The sequence below is a fragment of the Scomber scombrus genome, chromosome 16 (genome assembly GCF_963691925.1).
Source record: "Scomber scombrus chromosome 16, fScoSco1.1, whole genome shotgun sequence".
Classification (NCBI taxonomy): domain Eukaryota; kingdom Metazoa; phylum Chordata; class Actinopteri; order Scombriformes; family Scombridae; genus Scomber; species Scomber scombrus.
Window position 1 is genome coordinate 19767105 of NC_084985.1, and position 22511 is coordinate 19789615.

General features: G+C 40.8%; 1 protein-coding gene across 1 annotated transcript in view; it reads left to right on the forward strand.

The window, feature by feature from the left end:
* adgrb2 (adhesion G protein-coupled receptor B2) overlaps positions 1–22511 on the forward strand; it is a 150746-nt gene that overhangs the window by 80343 nt on the left and 47892 nt on the right. Inside the window, exons 16-19 of the mRNA XM_062435728.1 lie at positions 6141–6267; positions 17030–17133; positions 17429–17531; positions 17955–18105. Of these exons, the coding sequence (XP_062291712.1) occupies positions 6141–6267; positions 17030–17133; positions 17429–17531; positions 17955–18105 (485 nt within the window). The remainder of the gene's footprint in view (positions 1–6140; positions 6268–17029; positions 17134–17428; positions 17532–17954; positions 18106–22511) is intronic.

Consider the following 22511-nt stretch of genomic DNA (forward strand, 5'->3'; position numbering starts at 1 on the left):
TTGTGGAAGCAATACAGAAAATGAGTGTATAAAAACATGGAAATGGAATAAAAAATTCTGCTAAACTATTAACTATTGACTCGTTCTCGAAGCTCACTGCATACAAAATGAAAACGTAGGGTAATTTCAATAGCCTCAAAAGGGTATGAGGTACCTAGGGATTTTATTTCCTCATCAATTGACTGACATTTTGGAAGAAAGAAAAAAAAAAAAACTTTGAGCCCCTGCTGAAAAAAATGTCATCTGATGTGGAAAGATGTTCCACAGTCTTCTTATTCTTATTGGGCAAAGTGAACATATTGAAGATGAGCTGCATACCTAAGATAAACTATCTCATCCAATCCCTACCTGTCAGCATACTCAGAAAGTTTTTCAGACATTTTGATAGAAAATGTAACATTTTCTAACAGGACGGGAAATGTCCTTGGATGCACATGGAAAGTCTCCAAATTCCAGTAGTTGTGGGGGTCTATGGCTGCCTAAGCTGCTATTGTATCATTAGGCCTTTAGTACCAGAGATTTAGTGTAGTGGGCATTACCCCACTGAGGGTATGAGATGGAGCAGATGATAGGCCGTATCAAAATATTGAAATTAATATAAGCTTATAATATAAATCATAAATATATAACAATAAATGTGCACATACTGATTGAACATACAGGCTGTCATTGTTGCTGATGAACAACGCTCGATTTTAACAGATTGGTATCTGTGCACCTGCATCCACTTGAGGCCACTTTTGTTCATGATCCTTAAAATCCTCTTTGAACAACCGGCCCTCTCTCGCCTTCTGTCTATGATGCATTCGATCTCATTTGTTTGCAGTGCGTATCATCAGTTCTCACTGTGTTTTAGAGAATGACTACTCAAAATTCTCTTCAAAAAAAGCACATAAAAGCATCGGGTCATATCTGTGGCAATTTGCTCAGTGACTTCAATATCATTTCATGCAGTGAATGTTAAAGCTTATCTTACTGGCTTCTAAACGTTTTATTGCATTTTGACTTGAAAGTATTCTTGATCTTTCTTTGCATATATGGTTGTTTGCCTTTTTTCTTTCATGTTTTTAGTTTTTTTCCTGTTGTTTAAAGCCTTTGCTTGTCTGCACTTCTAACCACTGATGACACAAGCAAATAATTGCGTTCAAATTTGATGGCATTTATTGCTCAGAAATGAGCAATGAGGCAGAGCTTGGACACAGGGCAGGCAGTTTTACTTATGCTAACATCAAGTCGAAAATGGACTACAGTAAACTTATAAGGCGAGTTATCTCATAAATCAGTTTTGCCAGTGTTTGCCAGCTGCTAAAATTAGCTGATACAGTTCATCCTTATATCAATGACTGCAATGTAGAACATTTTGCTTAGCAGTGAAGTCACTGATTTAGAATGTTTCCCATATACAGTCTTTTTGCTGCTTCAAATATAGGAATAACATCAGCTGAATTTGCTCACATCCAGTGAAAAATTATGAGCGTCATAAGGTTCAATGCATATTTCTTTCTGTATTCTCTGTCCTCTACTTTAATAACAGCTATGCATGCAGAAGATTTAAGGTTGCTTTGCATGAGAGACCTTGGCAACACTTCACTATACCTGTCATATGTGCTAGACAGATGTAGGTGTTGCTTTTCTCTCTAGCTTTACCTCCATACAGCTTAAATCCCTACATCCAGACCTTCACTTTTAAGAATTCAAAGCATGTTTAACCTTTTTTTGTTGTTGTTGTTTCTTATCGGGGTGCAATTGGCTTTCATAGCACTGCCCTTTCAGTCAAGAGTTGGTGCCAATTTATTCTCTGTAGACATAAAAGGTCAATTTACACTGTTGTTCAGGAAGTATTTTCCCGTTTTTTTTCTTAACAGCTGCAACATAATTCTACTAGCAATTAGGGGACAAACTGGAAAACATTGTGATGTTATTGCGGTGGTCACTGTATGTGATTTAGCACACTGTTGAGAAACAATTTGTCTCAGTACGGCATTGAGTTTTTAGCCACACAAGCAGCATGGATGGCAATGTCAGTCAGTGGGCCCACCACTTTAGAATGAACTGAAATATCTCCACAACTGTTGGAGGGGTCGCAATATAATTCATTTATGGTACCTACAGGATGAAGCCACCTGACTTTTTAAGCACCACAAGCAACTTATCCAATGAAATGTCTCAGCATTTGCTGGATTGGCACACACTTTTGTACAGATGTTCATGGTCCCTAAAGGATGAAGCCTGCAGACTTTTAGGATCCCCAGAAACTCTATTTAGGACTGTGAGCAGGTTAAGTCACTTATCAAATATAATGTATCAACATCTACTGCATGGATTGGCACACAATTTAGCTCAAAGCACAACCTTACAGAATTGCTTGCATTGTTGTAGACTTTTGTTGCATATACAGTATAGAGTATGTCCTGGCTCAGATTCTGGCTCAGGTTGATCAAAGGCAACTGTATAATCACCATGTGCACTAAGCGGTAACTACCTGTCAAAATGAAGCCAACTCAACATCCATTTAATCAAAATGTATTCTTTGTTGAAGTCAGGCCCAAACAACAGATGTGTCGATTATCACAATGCTATCAAACTGGATGATTTTATGTATATTTACACATTTTAGCATTGTTTTGGATAATGCCGGGTTAATATCTTTGCAGTATACATGTGGGATCTGTTGCCTATAAACCAGCTTTATTGATAAGGGGTTTAGGCAGCAGCTTCAGGCTCATTCAAATGCTATAACAAAAATAAAATAAAATAAAAAGCCATGTCTTTTGAATCTATCCTCGCAAGTGAAACCTTACTGATAATTTAATAATTCTATGAGCCCAGCGGGGTCCACAGCAGCAGTGTGTAGATATAGCTGCAGTGGATCTTCAATAATAAAGATCAGGGTTTGTTCCAACTCTGTGGGTGAAACAAAACTGAAAAGTCAAAGCCGGCTTTTTGCTGAAAGGCATCAATGCCAACAATTAAATCCGTCTAAACAAGATGAGGGTCAGCAGTCAATTAAGCCCGAAATTCAGCAGGCAAAACAAAGAGGTCACAAATAGTGTGTATTTGTGGGCGTGTGCCAGTGTTATCTTCAGCGACCCCCTGTTGCGAGCTGTCAGACAGTTTCTCATTAACCCAACTTTCTATTTGTTGCCAGACTGGTGTAGAATACTTGATGTGCGTGTGTCTTTGTTGCATGTAGACAGACAGTCTGTGTCAGGAAATGAAAAGCATGCATGCTTTCACATATGCAGGCACCACACTAAAAGTAAACCAACATGCATAAATCAATACATAACACTTCCCTCTATCTGTCCATGCATGTGTAGTGCTAGAGCCCATATGGCTATGTTTTACTTGTGTGAACGCAGCCATTTGTAAATACTTTACTTGACATCTCTTGGGGTTTGAATTTGAAACTTGCATGTTTTTTTTATTAAGTAAGCACAGTGGATCCCACATGCACATGTTTTAAACGGGGAATCTCAGTCTAACACAAAACCACTCTTTTCCTCAAAGGTAAAAAAAGAGCACACATTCTCTTACTTTTCCTCATCCCGCCTTTCTCCTATCTCTCTCTGTCTCTCTAAGGCACACACACACACAGACACACACACACAAACACAATTTCACATGCCATGTTGCTATCTGTCAAACTGTCTCTAGGCTTCATTGCTGTGACACGTTTTCCGATCTTCAGTCTTTGAAGTGTCACTGTGCAGATGATGATCATCGGGGAATTGTACTCACATCTCATTACTGACATTATGAGTTGAGTGTGTGTTGTGTGTGTATGTTTATGTGGGTGTGGGTGTGTGTTTATGTGGGTGTAGGTGTGCGCATGTCTGCATTCCTTCAGATATATTTTTGAGAATTGATGTTGATACATTCTTGTCATAAAGTGTCACATTGATTGCATTAGGATGCCCTGTCACAGCAGCTATATATTTAGCCTTGATTGATGTATTGTACAGTGCTATGGTTAACATGTTGTCATTGGCGGGTAGTTGATGTAGTGTTTAACTGTTTATCTGCTTTTAAACAACCCAGAATATGGACTAAATATAACTTACTTTATAATATATATCTTTTTTCACTTTATTACATAAATGTCAAAATCCAACTGATTATTCTTTTCTTCAATCAAAGTGAGAGCTCGATGAAAAAGACGAGGGAGTCCTGCCCACAGAGTGTAGCAAAGAAGAAAAGGTGCTGTAATTGTATGATGAGCATAGGGAAATCAAACCACAAATACTTGTGAAAGAAAAGATCCTCCATCATAATCTTTTAACGTGCTGATTGTGTTTTTTTTTCCTGTTTTCTGATAAAGTTCGAGTGCAGATTTGATGGAGTGATGAAGGTAGCATGTGTCGGTAGGTTAATAGACAGTTATCCTGGAATCCCTAATGTTAGATTATCTTTCTGTTCTCCAAAGTTAGGTTAAAATCCCAAATGTTCCTGTGGATACCGTGAATACAAGAAGCAACAAGCTAGCTTATCGTTTCTCATAAAGTGAAACTGTCGCCAAAGCCTCCCATTGAGATGTAAACAGTGCTCAGATACACAGTATTACCAGTCGAAGCTCGTATATTTCCAGTGTACGGAGTGATTTGAAGATAGCAAATCTTTTGCAAACCCTAATTCAGTGCAGTCCTTACACAAGCAACACTTTATTAAATTTTCCCTCCATCCACTGTTGAGGGTACTCACTGCTATTAGCTTGAGAGGAGGCAATTAAATTCTCCGCTAAAGCATTAGTGGCGAAAGAATAATGTACACCGTGCTGTCTGTAATATGATTACATTTCATCTTTCCTGCTCTACAGATCTTTATAGAGGGAAGAACAAAATGAACAAGCGTACACTGTATCCTGTTTATGAGCAGCATTAATAAAAATGTGTTTTTTCCCCCCCACATTTTCTCCTAAATTTAGTTGTTTTGATCCTCCAACATTCGATCATTTTCCCTAGATCCCCTACTGTACACCCAGGTACCCAAACCTGCAGCTAATGCAGTTATGCAGAAACATGAGCATAATTCCTTTGTAACTGCTTGTGAATACTTTTAATTTCTTTTCATTGTGGCTAAAGGCACACCAGTTTATAATTTAACCCATGTGTCTAGTGGACAAAATGTCTTGTCTTCCATTTCTGGGAGATATTTGTCAGATTAGCACTATTACTAAACCACAATTTACAATACTTTTTTAAAATGTCTAGCTTGTTGGTAAACCTAAATAATCATATTATTACCCAAAATTTGCATTTAACTTTGAATTTTGTCCATGCATTGTTTTATTTCCTGTCATTCTTGAAAGCAAACCAAGGAAGTACTGCCTCTTTTTCCCATCAGTCATGAAGTTGACTTTTTTACCTCATCAGCACATCTCTGTGACTGCTGTTATGTCCCCTATAATGTTGCCACATCTTTGTGGTTGCTATAAAAGAAGTGTATCCAGGGTTAAACATGAGGTTAATGTGTAGTGCAAGCTGCCAGGGTAATTAGTCCAGTTAGAATCTTATTGATCGACCTCTGCGCTCAACCTTCTATTGAGAGCATTTAGAGGTAAGTGAAAGGGGGTGGGGAATAAAGGGAAGAGGAGAAAGATGTCAGGCAATTAAGTGTACAAGGTTCTGGACACTCTTCTTCCCTGTAAAGCGATTGACAGTTTAATGCTGAATAACCCCAATCCACCATTTGAACCATACTGGTTTTGTTAACCATTAGCCCATCCAACCCTTTTAATGTTTTCCCAAGGCCAAACTCTTTGGGTATTCTTCCAAGAAAAGGGAGATGGAATTGAAAGAAGAAAGAACAAAGATGACAAAGAAAGTGTTTAGACTGCTAAACACGAAAAAGACTCAAGTGAAGTGACATTGGCCTCTAATGTCAGCGGAATGAAAGAGCCTCGATGTCAGTGTGTGTGAGCGGCGATCACTGCATATTAAAGTGAATGGACACTGGGTGAACTTGGTGAACTTGATATTGAAGAATGTCTGTCTCCTGAAACTTTCTGCCCACCATTCACTCCGTTTTGAATTGGAGCTCCCTGTAGGCGTGTATAGTCATGTGACAGATTTTTTTATGTGTATTTGTCTCACAGTCACTGTTTATGTCCTATGTGCCACCCCCCTTCTCCCCACCTCCAGGGAAGCTGGCGCCGAAAACTGGGGCACAGAGGGCTGCCAAACGCTCTCGTCAACCACTGTCCACACCAAATGCCTGTGCAGCAGGATATCCACCTACGCCGTGTTAGCGCAGCAAGCTAAGGACCCGGTGAGTCACCAACGCATAGCCTGATGTATTATGTGGGACTTGGGGGAGGGTAATAAGGCAACTACAACCAGGGGCTAAGTCAGTGAGCTGATGAGTTAATGTTGTATAAATTTAGATGGCATCCCTGTCAGTTGGAATGTATCGTGAAATACAACAGGCCATGGCTGTCATTTATTGTCTTTATAGAGATGTTTGGATGAGTGACGCTGGTGTGACTGTTGAGATTTGAGCATGAGGTGTCTTACTTTATGTCAAATGTCTTGTCTTGTAGGAAAATTAGTGCAGACTGACCCGTGCCATCAATGTGAAACATTGTCACAGTATAAGATGCTGTTTTGTTGTTGTTTTTTTTAATTGCTGTGCCTTTACATTTTTCTAATTCTATTTTGATCAGCTGTCACTTTCTGCCTTATGGAACTTTTCTGAGCTTAAACTTAGCAAAGGTCAGATTGTTCAGCGAGCTACTTCCATGTGATGGAAGAGGAGAGGCGTCAAGAGAAAGAAAGAGATTTTATTGTGTCTGTGTGCGATTCTGCCTGCAGCACATAACCTGCACTTCTATAAATAGTTCACGTGGCTTGCAGTGTGTGTTTGACGTGATTAAAGAAGGCTTTTTAGCAGTTCAGGGTAATGCCTGTTCGGATACATTGACCCATTATCCTGTATTGCACTAATGGACATTCAAAGATTTGACAGCATGCCGTTCTCAGTTTACCTTCATCTCTCCCACTCTTCTCCAGCGGACCCTAATTCATTAACTGTGTAACGTCCCACATTGTCACACCATTTGTTTCGCACCTTCCCTCCACAAGCACATAACCTAATTTAATATTTATACAGGTTTTTCGTCTCTTTTTTCCCCCTCATTGATGTGTTTTCTTATCACATCGCATCTCAGTTTTCCCTCCCCTCTTCCTCATCACCCTGCTTTTGTCACATCCTTCACCCTCCTTTTCACCTTGTTAACACCTTCAGCTGTTGTTCTCACTTGATGCCACAGCTCCTTGACTGCTTTAGTAACAAAATCTTCCCTTTAGTTTTGGTTGTTGATTTGTCTCCATGTTTACTTCTTCTTAATGCCCACCATGAGGACGTTGATTATATTAATTAATTTTGGAGTGCAAAGAGATGGCTAAATTTGGCTAAATGTGTTGTTTCAAACAATAATCTAGGGGACTTTTTTGTGTAGTTTTCTCTCTTTCATGGTTTGGTTCGAAAATGGAGCCAGCAAAGCAGCTCCCCTACTGAGCACCGGAGGGTATTTCCGGGTGTCACAGAGATGGAGAGTGATTGTGAGGAATGGAGGCTTTTGGGTGGGAAATGTTCAACCAAACAGAAAAGGCAGTAAGGTCTCAGCTGGCAGGGAGAACAAAGAAAGACAAAGAAAAGAGAGAAAGAGAGAGAGACAAAAGAGATGGAAAAGAGATGTTGTCTGCAAGGAATAATGCATTAACAACCAGAGTGTCACTGAGATAAAGAGCTATGTTCTCATGTGGACATCTATCCCTGTGCAACCTTTTCAGTGTAAAACATTACCTCCATATAGCACTCACTGGTGCTGTGCATTATTTTTTCAAAACACATTACTGTTAAGAATGTCCCTGTTGTTATGTACACTCTGCTTTAAGTAACATGAAAAACACATCTCATAGAGGTATCACTTTGCTTGGTTATCTATGGAACCGAATAAGGGTCATTAATATTTTGAATGGTTTATGAATGCGTAATAAAGTCTTGCAGCTGTGTAAATATCATGTGCATGGGTGAAAAAGTTGTACGCGGATATAATCTGTACATTGTGTCAAAAAGTTTTTGTCGTAGTGGAAATATTTTGTGTACATGTAATTACATCTTAGAAATAAACCTTCAACATCATCAGTGACTGCACAACACCTTATAGTCATGCAATAACGTCAACTGCCGCTACAGTTGAGTGATTAGTTTGCCTTCAGCTTAAAAAGTTCCTTGTCAGTATTGATGTTACTACTTTGGTAATGCTAGTGGACATTTGCTAACATCCTAAAGCTACATTATTGTTATATCATGCTGATATAAAGCAGCCTGAACTTGAAAATATGCATTTGGACAACTGTTTGGCCTTACAATAACAGCAAATGAACTGTAAGCTAAATAACCCAACACATTAACACATTAATAACGACCCTTATTTGATTCCATAGTTAGCTCTGTTACTTCAAAGTTTGCTGTGTAAAGTTTGTGTGTTCAATCCATCATGGCTAGGTATTTTCTCAGGTTTGTTTATACTCTCATGAATATATTAAAAAGTAATTTGGAACTCACAGAGGCATTACGGTTACAGAGTAGTGAAGTGGACAGAGCTGCTGTTTCAGAGAGTAGTTTTCCTCATTCTGAAGTCCCATTTTTGTTTTTTTCATTTAAAGTTATTCTCAATGTTCCACCACATAGAAACTGATGAACAGGTTAAGCTTTCCCTTAATTTACTACTAGTTATTGTGCACACTACACTGCATACTGGTAAAGTTAAAATAATGAAAAGGCCTGTGTCAGCAGCATGTTATGACAGCAATATGATACGTAGCCCCAAAGTTAGTGCAAAGGTGGACTTATCTTTAAGTAAGTTGGACCAGATATTGTTATGTTGGTGGTAATCTCAGCCACAAATTGTTTAACCCTCTCTCATGTTGCTGACTTTTAGCCTCCCAATCTATGATGTCCCAGCACCCCATACGCCTCAATTTACCTCTTTTTTAGTTTTATGTCCACATGTTGTTTTACCTTTGACTTTTTATCACAGAGCCCAACATTTAATAACAGCTGTTCATCTTTCTGGGAGAACTTCATGCCCATCCAACTCTGAGTCACCCACCGTAACAATACCTAAAGAGAAAAAGAATGGCACTTTGGCAACTCTATTGTGACGATATGTGATGATAGAGCAGGTTTTGTTCTCCTTTTTTTTTTAAGAATGTTGTTTCTCTCAGTTCATTGGTTTGGAATGAAATCAAATAGGTTTGGCAGAAGGGATATATTAATGTAATGTGAAAGTTTCCAATATAGTCCTACTGTGAGATACTATCTGGCTATCCACTATGTTCAAAGCACTTTAAAAAAAAAGCCAAATATCTTAATTGTCAGCCAAACAACATCGTCATGTTTGGTTGGATCAGTTTGAGTGACAGCTTCGTTGAACTTTCACTCGGATGGATCGAGTCATTTAATCCGTCAAAACTTGTATAAGCTAAGTTGCACCTTGCTCATGTCACAAGCAATACAAGTGGGGGTGATAATGATTGGTCTGATCTGTATAGCCAGATAATATCTAACAAAGTGGAAACCTTTAATATTCAGCTGGCTTTTACTGGAAGGGTTGAGATTCCTGAACCATATTGATGGAGCTATTATTTTATTCCCTTCTTCTCTTCCTCTGGATATGCCCCCTTTTCTTTTTTATTAAGTGTAAAGAGGGTCAAAGTAAGGTGGTGGCCTTCAGGTGAGTAACGGCTCACTTATTCATTATTTCGTCCCTCAAAGCTTGAATTACTTCACAGAGGTCTGGAACCTATTACAAAACTTGGGGAAACATTAATTCCCATTATATGGAAAACACAATGGCTGCGACCTGTAAGCTGAATGGGTCATTCTAGCAGTTATTTCTGGTTCCTGTGACTCCTCTACCAACTGAACAATATTGACGTATTCCTCGCCACAGCAAGCAGGTCGTCCGTGTTGGGTGAAAGAAAAGGACTGTGAGGGAAAAAGCATTGACTTTTGTGACATTTGTGCCATCTGTGAAGAGTGTGTTAGTCATTAGTGATTCATCATTCACCCCCGGTGCACCATTAGATCCAGCACTGAGGACCGGAAGGTATGGGTCAGTGTGTTTGTGTCAATGGTTTTCAGTCAGGAGCGGTTGTGTCCAGTGCTGAGTGCACTTTGTTGCTTTAGGGTCCTCCAGAGTTAGCTTTTTTATTTCACTGGAGATTGGATTCTATAAAAGAGGAGGGAGAGACAGATTGAATTTTGCAACATGTTAAAAAAAAAGCACCATCCAGACTTGCAAACCCAGGGGCAGCCATCGACGTAGGTATGGACGTTTGCGCACGCTCTCGCACGTGCACGCATGTCTAAGCACACAAACGTGCAGACAATCAAAGACACGCACGCACATATGCTGTGTCCAAGCTGTGTGGCTGTTGGAGCAGAGCTGAGTATCAGCAGCCCAGCTCTGACAGCTTATCCTGGGCCACGGCGCTAGGGACAAGGGGGGTTGAGGATTAACCTCCATGTTTAATAGAAAAGGGAGGGACGGGAGGGGGAGAGAAAGAGATGGAGGGATTTAGAAGCAGTGCTGCCATTACAGGCCGTTTACAGTGGAGCGAGGGATAGCCAGTTAATCCTGTTTACTTTCTATAGCCTCTGAGATTTCCGTGTATGTGTGTGTTTGCGTGTGTGTGTAGATTCTGCTGTGTGTGTGTATGTCTATAGAGAGACCTTCACTATCAGAAACAAGGCAGAGGTTGTTACTTTAGAGAAACAGAGGTGAGAGAGAGAGAGAAAGAGGAGTTGATTGAGTGAGGTCATGAAGCCATACAATAAACCCAGGCACTTAATTCCTAAAATGACTGCAGTGGGAATACAAACCCTAAGGATATGTCTGGACTTATTGCCTCTGTAGTCCTCATAGGGATCATGGGATTTGGAGTTGAAGGAGGTATTGGCTTTATAAAAGTCAGTTTAACATTTTGTGCCTCAAGTTAATCAAGTGCGTTATATCTCTTCGCTTCATTTTTGTCAGCGCTGAGGGACACAACTAGAGGGACTGTTCTAGTTGTGTTGACACGGAAAATAATTACACTCTCAAGTTTAGTTTTCAAGTGCCTGTCTCAAACTCATTTTCATAGCTACAGGGGAATCCGTGGCTCACACAGATAACCAGAAATGCGAGTGAAAGGGTCAGTGGTTCAAACAGCACCTGAGACCTTGATCCTGTCAGTGTGGATGAGTACACAGAAAATGCACAATGCGCTAGCTGCAAGTAGAATATAAATAAATAAAAAACATAACACAGCTGGCACGGTGAAGGAAAGGGGATTGCTTCAGCGTTTCCATAACTCATTTATAAGCCAATTACTGTATCAAAGCAATTTTCTCAAAAGAAAAATGTTTGTGATGATGTGAAGTGATGTTCACTTCTGCTGTAAAGGATTTCTCACGGCTACTTTTACCTGCCATGCTAACTGCTTTTGGGCCAATCACTCTCACCAAATGATTGGGTCTGCTTGAGATGAATTGAGTCTTTTCCCTCTGCTGTCATTGCTACTCACCAGCACCTAATCAGAATGGGAAAATATTGTAGCTTGGTCTATTATACAGACTATTAATGGCTAAAGTGTCTGATTTGACTGTGGAAGGATGATAGGGATGATTGAGGCTCTTCAAGATGGCAGCTCATATTTTAACTTATTCTAACTTATCCCTAATTTGAACAAAAACAAGGCGCCTGACCTAGATGAAGCGAGACTACAAGGTTAAAGTATGCAAATATCTTGCACTTGTCAACTGTAATTAGAAGATGAGAGTTGCTGGAATTTATGAGGGACTGTGCATGGAACTGCATTCGAGTCGTTGAATCCCTTGTTGCATTAATTGGAGGTTCGCTAGTGACAAGGGAGATGATGAAAGAGTAAACAGGTGAAATTATTTAGCTGTGTCCCTCTGGCTGAAGATGCATAATCTCTCACGGTGGCTGTGTTGCTATGAGATTCCAATGAGATTTACTTGCTAATTAAATATTTCAAAATTGAGTAGACAGTAGTGTTGGTTTAATCCTTTTTTTTAAAGCAAATATTCAAACTTTTGCTTAAACAAGCAGCACAAATCTAAAAAAGGCAATGGGGAAAGAAACTCTGAGGATAAGAGCAGCTTGCTATGATGACTTTTTTAGCCCTCAAGGTTGTCACACACTGACAGGAGGCTTATGGTTTGTCTTGAGGCCACTGAAATGAGACCCTGACAAGTTGAACCCTTGAGGGTCTGCTGAATTGACTCCATTGAGACAGCCAAATGGAAAACTGAATTGCAGGAGCTGTAGATTACCAATATATAACGTTTTACATCTTGTGGCTTAGTCTGCTGGTGTCAACGAGTATCTCATGTCTGAACCTGTGTGGGGACAAAAGTAGACAATGAATAGAAACAAAACTCTTGAAAAAGTCATATGTACAATTATTATATACAATGAACTTTTCAGCATTTCACAAGGGGCATTTGCATACTACATGAGTAAATACACACAAGGGTGAGCATCCAATGTTAGCTCATAGAAGATTTGTAGTCTGAGTTCTGTAGTTCTGTTGAAATACCTAAAAAGACTTTACCCTACAAGTACAATAAAAGAAGCATCATGATTTTTTTATACCTCCATAGAACATCTGTGGGGGCACGAGGAGGTCAGGATGGGTCAGCAAGCAAGTAACTTAGAGTTTGACTGCAGTTTTCTACCAACAGTCAATTTTAACAATGCACAATCGTTCATAGACACAACATTCTGACCACAAATAGTCTTCCCCAGGTCCTCAGCTATGGTTAAAAGAAAATAATTGCCATCTACAAGGAAATAGGAATCAGTTTTGGTTTTTTTTCTCTGCAGGTTATTGCTACCCAGTACCTGTTAAGTTATTTATGAGAGTGCGTGGGCCTCTTAATGACAGCTATTTCTTTAAACAGTCACTATGAACTTTTTGTAACCTTTACAAGAAGTTTTAGTTACCCAAACATAACCAAACCTTACCCAGAGAGGTGGAAATCAATTGGTTTGACAAAAGCCCCATTAGAGCTGCAATCAAATAGTTGCAAACTACCAAATTAATCACCATATAATGTATTCATCCAAATATATTTGGTTATAGCTTCTCAAATGTGAACATTTTCTGCTTTAATTGATAGTAAACTTAATGTCTTTGGGTTGTGGACTGTTGGTTGGGAGGAAATAAGACATTTGAGGTTGATATTTTTCATCATTTTATGTCATGTTATGGACTGAGCAACAAATATTATTTACACACTTTTGCTTAAATTGGACTATGAGACACTACATCAGCAGAGTAGGTGTTGAATACCTAGAAATATATACACTCAATGCAAGCTGTATTACGGAGTACTCCAAACCCTATTAAAGTCCTCATAATAGGATGCATTTGCAGTGATACTTGGAACAAGTGCAGTATTGTGTAATCTCAGCGCTGCAAATCCTCATGATGGATTTGCAGTGGAAGAAATTTAAAAAAGAGGTGGAAAAAACTGTTGGGGAATGCTGGGGGTGAGTATGGGGGAAGAGGGGAAAATTGGGGGAGAGTCGGAGGCATAGAAGATGAGAAAGGGAGGGGGACGGTAGCATGATAGGTAGGAGTGGCGGGAGGCGTGTCAGTGAGAGGAGATAAGTAGGTTAAACTTCCTGAGCTGAAAATAGCTATCTTCTCCATCACATGGTCGCCAAGCTGCCCAGGGGAGCCTGGCCATACACAGCAGAGCGTAGCACACACTCTTTCTAATCTGTAGTCTCTCTGCGTGTGTCTCTCGTCTCACACACATGCAAAACACAGGCACATCCAAACTGCAACAGGATATCTATTTAGGGCAGGGCGTTTGTGTGACGCTGTAGTCCTGATGTGTTTATGTGTCTGTTTGTGGGTGTTTCCTTGTTTCATTTGCTTCTCTGTGCTGTAGCATCCTTCCACGTTATGAAGTTAGACGCGTAATCATATCAGGCACACAGAAACCTAACTGTATTAAGAAAACAGCGTTAGACAAATTGACACAATGAAGAGCTGAGGGACAATTTGTGGACATATATTGAATAAATTACACGTAAGAGTATAACTTATTCCATTACTTGTCTGGTAGAGGCTAATTTAAGACAGAGAGGAAAAGTTAATTCAATATACTGTATGTGCGTGTGCGTGTGTGTGTGTCTGTTTGGGTATGACTTTAGTCACTTTCAGGGACACAAACCAGACTTAAAACAAGTTGATTGGGGACGGCTCGTGCAATCAGAGACAAAAGCTGTGTCCCCAGTTGGTAAAAAGCTGATTCTTGGGTCAATGGTTAAAGTTAGGGTAAGGGTTTAGGGGAAAAAGTGGTTATGGGTTAGAGTAAGGGTAAGCCTACAGAAAATGATTGTAAGTCTATGTAAATACCCGAGAAGTGACTTAAGTAAACCTGTGTGTGTGTGTGTGTGTGTGTGTGTGTGTGTGTGTGTGTGTGTGTGTGTGTGTGTGTGTGTGTACCTTTTGTTCCCCATGCATCCTCAGTGTTTGATCTGTCAGATGTCAAAAAAACACAAATGCATGTGTATCCTTTGACCTTCCTCTCTACATTATATCAAACACAGCACGTCTTTGTTGTCTCCCGTTCTCCTCCCAGGCCTCTCCTTTCCAGAAGCAGATGCTTGTCATATCCTACCTATTTCTCTTTTTTTCTCCTTTCTTGTGAGGCAGTTTTGATTATGTTTCACCTCCATTCTCCTCCTAGTGTGTTTGTGTGTGCCGTATTGGTATTCCAGCCTATTCCACTTTCATCTGGAGAAATTGGCTTCCTTTGATGGGCCGAGGAAAACCACTAAAAGGAAAGCTTTGACTCTCTCTCGTTTTCTTTCTCCATATCTATTTCTTCCTCCCCCTTCTCTTTACTTTCTCTTAGTTGTCCTTAACTCTTCTCACTCCATATCCCTCTGAACACCGCTCCTACTTCTCCTTTTCTCTCAGCATTCATTATTCTTTTCTGAAGTCTTTCCTCGCTGCCTCGTCAGTCTTTCAGGTCATCTTGAATAGACACACACACACACACACACACACACACATTCGTGCAGCTTAAACACTGACTTTCAATTACTCTGCACATCTGCCTGTACGTGCCGTTGTGTGTGAGTATGTGCCTTATTTGCAGTGAGGCACCTTGTGCAGTGTGTGTGTGTGTGTATGTGTGTGTGCTTACAGTGATAAATCTTGATGAAAGGGAAGGCTAGCCACCCCAGGAGGTAAATTAGGGTAAATTGTGTGATTGAGAACTTAAAAGCAGGCCAAACATCAAACCCATTTGGGACGCGGTGGGGTGTACTCTCTCCATGCAGCTTCATCTGTCTGTTCCTCATCCTTTCAAAGGCACACCTCTGGAGAGAGGCAAAGTAGAGGTGCACTGTACGTCATGACCTAAATCGCTTAATTATGTGCTATGGTCGAGTTATTTTACCCTTGTACATGTGAAATCATATGATGGGTGTGATTTAGTTTCCAGTGAGTGTAAATTAAGCTTCTCTTAAGCCAGCATCATAGGCCCTGTTCACACCTGGTATTAACATGCATCTCGGGTGATCCGATCACAAGTGGACAGCTTTAAATACGTCACACCTGACATTAGAATGCGTCTCCACATGCATCTCAAGTGATCACTTGTGGTTGGATCTCATTTTCTCACTCTATATGCAAATAAAGACGGATAACATTTCTGTTTGCAGATACAGAACAACGAGAGGCAGTTATACACTTCCTGTGTCTGGTCTGCCAGAAATTAAAAGATGAAGAAGAAGTTTGCAAAGACCTCAAATGGAAGTCAGACAACGTGTTTTGTTTGCATTATATCCAGAATAATCCACTTTGCCTGTTGCGGCTCCTTTTCTTGTTTCACACTTTAATATCGATATTGTTGGCGCAGGAATGAGTACATCCTTTTTCTTACACAGATTGTGTTGGTTGAGTAGGTAGTCCTTCAGTGTGGCCCAGGACATAATCATACGTATAAGTGATCGCATCTCAATGCATCGTCAATACGTCTTCACACCTGTACCACTAAACACATCACCCAAGGCGCATTTTAATGCCAGGTGTGAACGGGGCCATACTGGCACTTTTTGTGTGTTCTCTTCCTCATCAGTTGATTTGTTACTTGAACAATTTATAATCTGGGTCATTATAAGGAACAATAGTAAACTGTAATTATAATTATAAGGTCTGTAAATTATGCTAGAAAAGTCACAGGTAACATCAAAGTGATCAAGATAGGTGCTCTACTTCCATCAAATAACTAGCATAATTATGTATTATTATCTAGCTCCATCAGAAACACTGATCATTCTAATCAAAGGTAATTGCATGTAATTAGCAGGGTATAATCAAAAGGGGCTACCATAAGGATTACAACTAAGGAAGTGTAAGAGTTAATAGATAGTGTAAGTGCAGAGCAGGAAACATGCCAACAATTACTGTAATTAATGCAGACAAACAGTCTAACATGATTTATTCCAAACTCAGTTATCACTGTCCATCATCTGTTTTTATCTGTCTATCTGTCTGTGGTTAAAGACTACTTTCTTCATTAAGAACGTGGCTGATAGAGGTGTGGGGGAAACATGGCAGTCGCCTAAAGCTCTATATCTTACAACCACTCTATATCGTGATGCATTTGCTAGGCCACTCATACTTTATGAGTGATCCAAACAAATATGACGAATGTGTTTTGAATCTCTCTCATAACTACCGCCTACATATTCAGTTTCATTGGGAAATTTGTCACATTACAGAAGATGAAGACACTCTGCCATCTCACTGACACATTTACATGAATGACAAATAGTTTTTTCTATCATAATAAAATAAGATGTCACTTGTTGAAAAAAGCTAAATGATTCATTAAGCAAGGTTTCTCTGGTAGATAATGCTTTTCAGTAACTATTAACTATGCATTTACTCTTTATCCCTCCTCTTGTCCTCCCTCTCACTCTCCTCAGGACATGGGTCCTACCAGCATGCCCTCTGTGCCCCTTATGGTGGGCTGTGGAGTCTCCTGCACTGCTCTCCTCATCCTGCTGCTAATCTACGCTGCCTTCTGGAGGTACATGAACACACAGACACACACACACACACAGACACTTGATGGTATCATGCATGTGCTGACAGTGGGGATTTTTTCCCCCATTTGAAGCCTAATAAGGAATAAATGGTTCAAGTACAGCAGGGGGCGGTGATTGGGTTTGTGGTAAGACACATGATAGATGGTAAAATCAAGCTAATGACTCTGCAATGTACAAAAAGTGGCTATTCAGTCCATCAATCTGTCATTAACACTTATCTCACATGACTGCCCCCCCCACCCCCCCTCTCTCTCTCTCTCACTCTGTACTCTGTAGGTATATCCGTTCGGAGAGATCGATCATCTTGGTGAATTTTTGCCTCTCCATCCTGGCCTCCAATTTATTGATTTTGGTGGGACAATCTCAAACTCTTAGCAAGGTAAAGCACTGTGATGAACAGATAAACACATGCAGAAAATGATATTAACAGGCATTGCAACTGGATTTCTACTGTAAATTTAAATAAACCCAAACCTTTTATAATGCCTAAAAATTGGTCAAAACTATCACAAGGTTCAACCGTAGACAGAATTCAAACACTTGTGTTCTCAAAGTGGCAGGCTGACATGATTGGCTCCCAGCACTATGAGTTCTTGTTCTTCTTCATTCTCCACAATACTGTATGTGCTTTATCAGGCTCTGTCTCCCTTTTTTCCTCTTTATTTTGCGGAGGTTTCACTTTCCTCTGATGAGATGATTCATAATGACACTTTTCACAAAACTACCTTTTAAAAAAAAAAAAAATGTCGTTAAACGTCTCTAAGCGTTTTGTCTTTTTCTCCTGGACTGTGTTTCTCTTCAGAGCCTCTGTACTGTGACTGCTGCCTTCCTGCATTTCTTCTTCTTGGCGTCCTTCTGCTGGGTGCTGACAGAGGCGTGGCAGTCCTACCTAGCCGTCATCGGCAAAATGAGATCACGACTTATTCGCAAGCGCTTTCTGTGCCTCGGCTGGGGTGAGCGACCACAAACAAAACATCTCCCACACATGATTGCACTGTTAATTTTGGCATTTGATGATGATGATGATCGCTTTTTAGAGTTTAAAATGTCTTATTTTTGTCATGCATTCTAAATCTTTACTGGTTCTAAGCATTTTGAGGCTACAGCTGTAGCTATCGTTGATGTTTACAGTTACCATGGTTACAGATGTTGTTCCCATCTATCCAAAGGTTAGCGGGGAAGGCACTATTTACCTGGTATACCAGCCTGAAATAGTTCACGCACACATTGCCCATGTGCACTCTGCACAGTGGTAATAAAACATCCTCTGGCTCACTCTCTTTTTGCTCCCTTGACATTATTGCAGCTAACCATGGTCTCTACTGCAGGGCAGAGTATTCACTCACTTGCTCACTACAATACTGTCTGGATCTAGCTGGAGACGAGCAGCTAAAAGGTCTGATAACATTAAAGCAGTAATATTCCCTTATTGAACACATAGGAGTAGATTTAAATGGCTAACAGCCTACATTACTCCTGAAATGAATCCTACTGATAGCATATACACACCAATACATATACAACATATACATCCACAGCCCACAGCCCACAGATAATGTTCTTTTAGTATACCTTTTTGTAAATGTCAGTGTGCTTGCATGTTTTCTTTTTTAATCTCCGCTGTTATGCTGCTGCTTATTTTCTAATTTTAGTAGGACTGTGGATCCATAAATCCATAAATTACTGCTTTCTTTCCAAGAACCACCAAAGTTAGCGAATGTTGAAGGCAGAGATGTAACCTTACTGAAATGCAAGATGTTACCTATGAGGACAACAGGTAAAGCACCTGAAACAACTTGTTAAGAGAAGTTTTGGCAGTGAAGGATACTGTTTTACAACTCAGGAGGATATAATGTGTGATTCCACACATGCACACAGGCTGTTGAATAAGCAGAAATCAGTTAATTTGTCAATTTGTCAAATTAGTGTTTAGTTTTTAATCATTGGCAAAAATTGGAATGCATTTTGTCTCAGTTTTTTTATCTTAACTTTTTCATTTTAATTAAATTTTATTTTTTGTGGAAATAATGTTTTGTCACACTTTGAGTTGATGGAATTACCATTGGATGGTTGTTAATGCCTGTGCATGCAACAAATGATCATGGGGCATGCCCTCTACTCAATGACATCATTATTAACATCATCAGCTTGGTGCAGTATTTTGCTCTGCATTTCCAAGAGAGCACATGTCATCAGTCACTGTAGGCAGAGCATTTTTTAGACTGTGTGTTAATGGCTTGGATTTTTGTAGTTACTGCACTTTATTCAGTCTCTAATAGTGGCGTTGGCTATCACTCTTACTGCTAATGTAAGTTTCTGCTGTTGCTGTTACTGGAAATGCAAACTGCTCCTGTGTGCCAGAGGATTCTCCGCATTGCAAATGAGGACGCTTTTATGAAGTGGGTGGTGATTGAAACACTGTTATGTGACATGAATTGATGATGGAGAGCAGCAAGACACAGGCACGTCACAGGCGCGGGTGTCACTGGTGTTGAGATACCTGCACTACCCACACAGAAACACGATTCCCCCCGACCCACACACTTTTTCCTGAGGTAGTCATTGAAGAAGTGAAACCCACTTCCCCACACATGAAAAACTACTGGTCAAGTTAGATTATTTGAATGGTCATCCAGCCAACTGGCCATCCGTACTGGCTTGGTGTTACCCACTAAGCCAGTACGGTAAAGTTATGTGCATGCATACTGTCACTTTTCACTGGCTGTGATAACAGATGAGGATATTAAAAGATAAGACGTATAAAATGGCTATTTAATACTTAGCAATAAAGTCATTTTCCCATTTGTTACTTCTGACGTTTTGAGTGGAGTGCTGTTTTTGTAATGTCAAAGCTGCTGTGTTCTTCACAGCTTCACCCACTGACGCTGGTTTTGAGTAACGGGTATAGTGACTCAAAACAGAAAACGGAGTCACTGAGAGGCTAAGTGAGGGAGCATTGCACTGCTGACTCGCTACATAAACAACAGAGCCATTTCCGTGTTTTCCGACTGAGTGTGTATTTATTTCCAACGTCAAACAAACAGACAAACAAGGCAAGGCACGGCAAGATGTTCAGGTACTCAGTTTGTAGTTAGATTAAGCGATCAACAAAAAATACGCTCTCCCTGCTCACCCCCTCTCCATGCCGCCGCCGCGGTAAACAGGTGAATATATGCCCATTCATTCAATCACTCAATCACTGCTCCATGACCACACCCCCCCGTGACGTGCATGAAAGGTGCAAAACTGACAGCTGAGGCCAAACACAAACACAAACCCGACTATCCCAGCATATGGCACCAACAACCCAGCCCCTAATTATTATTACTGCAATAATTACATATAACAAATAAACAAGACACATGAAATAACGAAATCCACCATTGCCCTTGTTTATAGTCCATCGGTATAGTTCATCAATGCGCTCTTCTCCCTGAAAGAAAAGTCAAGTCTAGTCAAGTCCAAAAGTTCAAACACACAACTTCATGGAGTAATCTTAACCATGTTGTGCTGTCGGTCAATAAAGTCAGTCTAACTGTCCCAGCAGAAACGTCCTCCCAGAACCAAGAAGTCAGACTTCCGCCTCCTGCAGAAGACAGACTTTGGTTATGGGCCTTTCCAAGGAGCTGGTCTTGGTCTTGATCAGCAACCTACGCACAAATCCTCTTCTGTCTGGAAAGGTCTGGATGACCCTTCCCATGACCCACGAGTTCCGCGGTGCTGTTTCATCCACGATAAGCACGACGTCTCCTACCACAAAGTTGCGCTTGATACCTGTCCACTTCTGCCGTTCCTGCAACTGTGGTAAATATTCCTTAGTCCATCGCTTCCAGAATAGATTGGACATATACTGGACCTGCTTCCAGCGTCGATGAGCGTAGATGTCATTTCTTTGAAATTCCCCTGGTGGCAAGGAAGGGAAGGTTTTTAACAGCAAAAGATGATTAGGTGTTAAAGCTTCGAGATCATTAGGGTCGGTTGAAGCCTTGGTGATTGGCCGACCGTTAATGATGGCTTCCACCTCACAGAGGACAGTGTGCAGTCCCTCCTCATCAAGATTTTGCACCTTAAAGATGGAATTGAAGACCTTCCGCACGGATCTGATCAACCTTTCCCAGACGCCACCATGGTGTGATCCAGCTGGAGGGTTGAAAACCCACTTTACCTCCTTTTGAAGAAGAACATCATTTATCTGAGCTTGATTCCAACCCCTGATGGCCTCTCTCAGCTCACGTTCTCCTCCAATAAAATTTGTTCCATTGTCTGACCGAATTTCCCGGACTTGGCCACGCCTTGCCATGAATCGTCGTAGTGCGTTGATAAAAGAGTCTGTATCCAGCGAAGGAGCCACTTCGATATGGACAGCTCGTATTGCCAAACAGGTGAATATGACTCCATATCTTTTTACTACCCTCCTCCGGCTCTTAACCTCAAACGGTCCAAAGTAATCCACGCCGACTCTGGTGAATGGAGCTTCGTCTGGACAGACCCTGTCAGCAGGAAGATCAGCCATCAGCTGGCACCCTGGAGCAGCTTGCAGCCTCCGACAAACAACACACTTTGACAAAATCCTCCTTATGGCTGTGCCAACCCCTGGAATCCAGAACCTTTGACGCAACTTGGACAACATGTAGTTGCGTCCTCCATGACCAACCTGTTGATGTATGTGCCTCAGGAGAAGGTCTGAAATGTGGAGCTCTTTGGTCAGAATAGCAGGGTGTTTTGCATCTTCAGGTAAAGCTGCCCTACTTAATCGTCCACCAACCCTCAGGATACCATCCTCCAATACAGGAGAGAGTTTGGAGATGTGACTATTCTTTTTCACATTTCCGCCACTCTGTAAACTAGAGAGTTCGTTGGGAAACCTCTTCCTCTGGCAAAATCTGATGATTTCCATTTCAGCATCCAGCAACTCATCTACTGTGAGGAAACCTCTCCATGTGAGGTCTTTGACTTCTCCATTTCCCTGCTCTGAGGACGATCTTTGTTTTTCCCATGGCTCAGACTGAGTGGCTGCTGAGTCAGACCATTTCCTCCTCTGGCTAAGACACCGCAGCAAGTTCTTTAGCCTGATAACCCAAGCCACAGCCCTTCTCAAACAGGTCCAAGAGGAAAAATGATGGATTAGTCGAGTGGTTGCATCCACATCCTCTGAGATCTGCACCGCATTCACTGCAACACTGACCTTGACTTCTGGATCATTTGGAAGAAGTTCACCCAAACAATCTGGACTCACAGGCCAGTCCTGTTCCGGATGCAGAAGATATGCAGGTCCTGACAACCAAGTCTCACTCCTCAGGAATGTGTCAGCCTTCAGCCCTCTGGAGGCCACATCTGCAGGATTGCTTAGAGTGTTTAC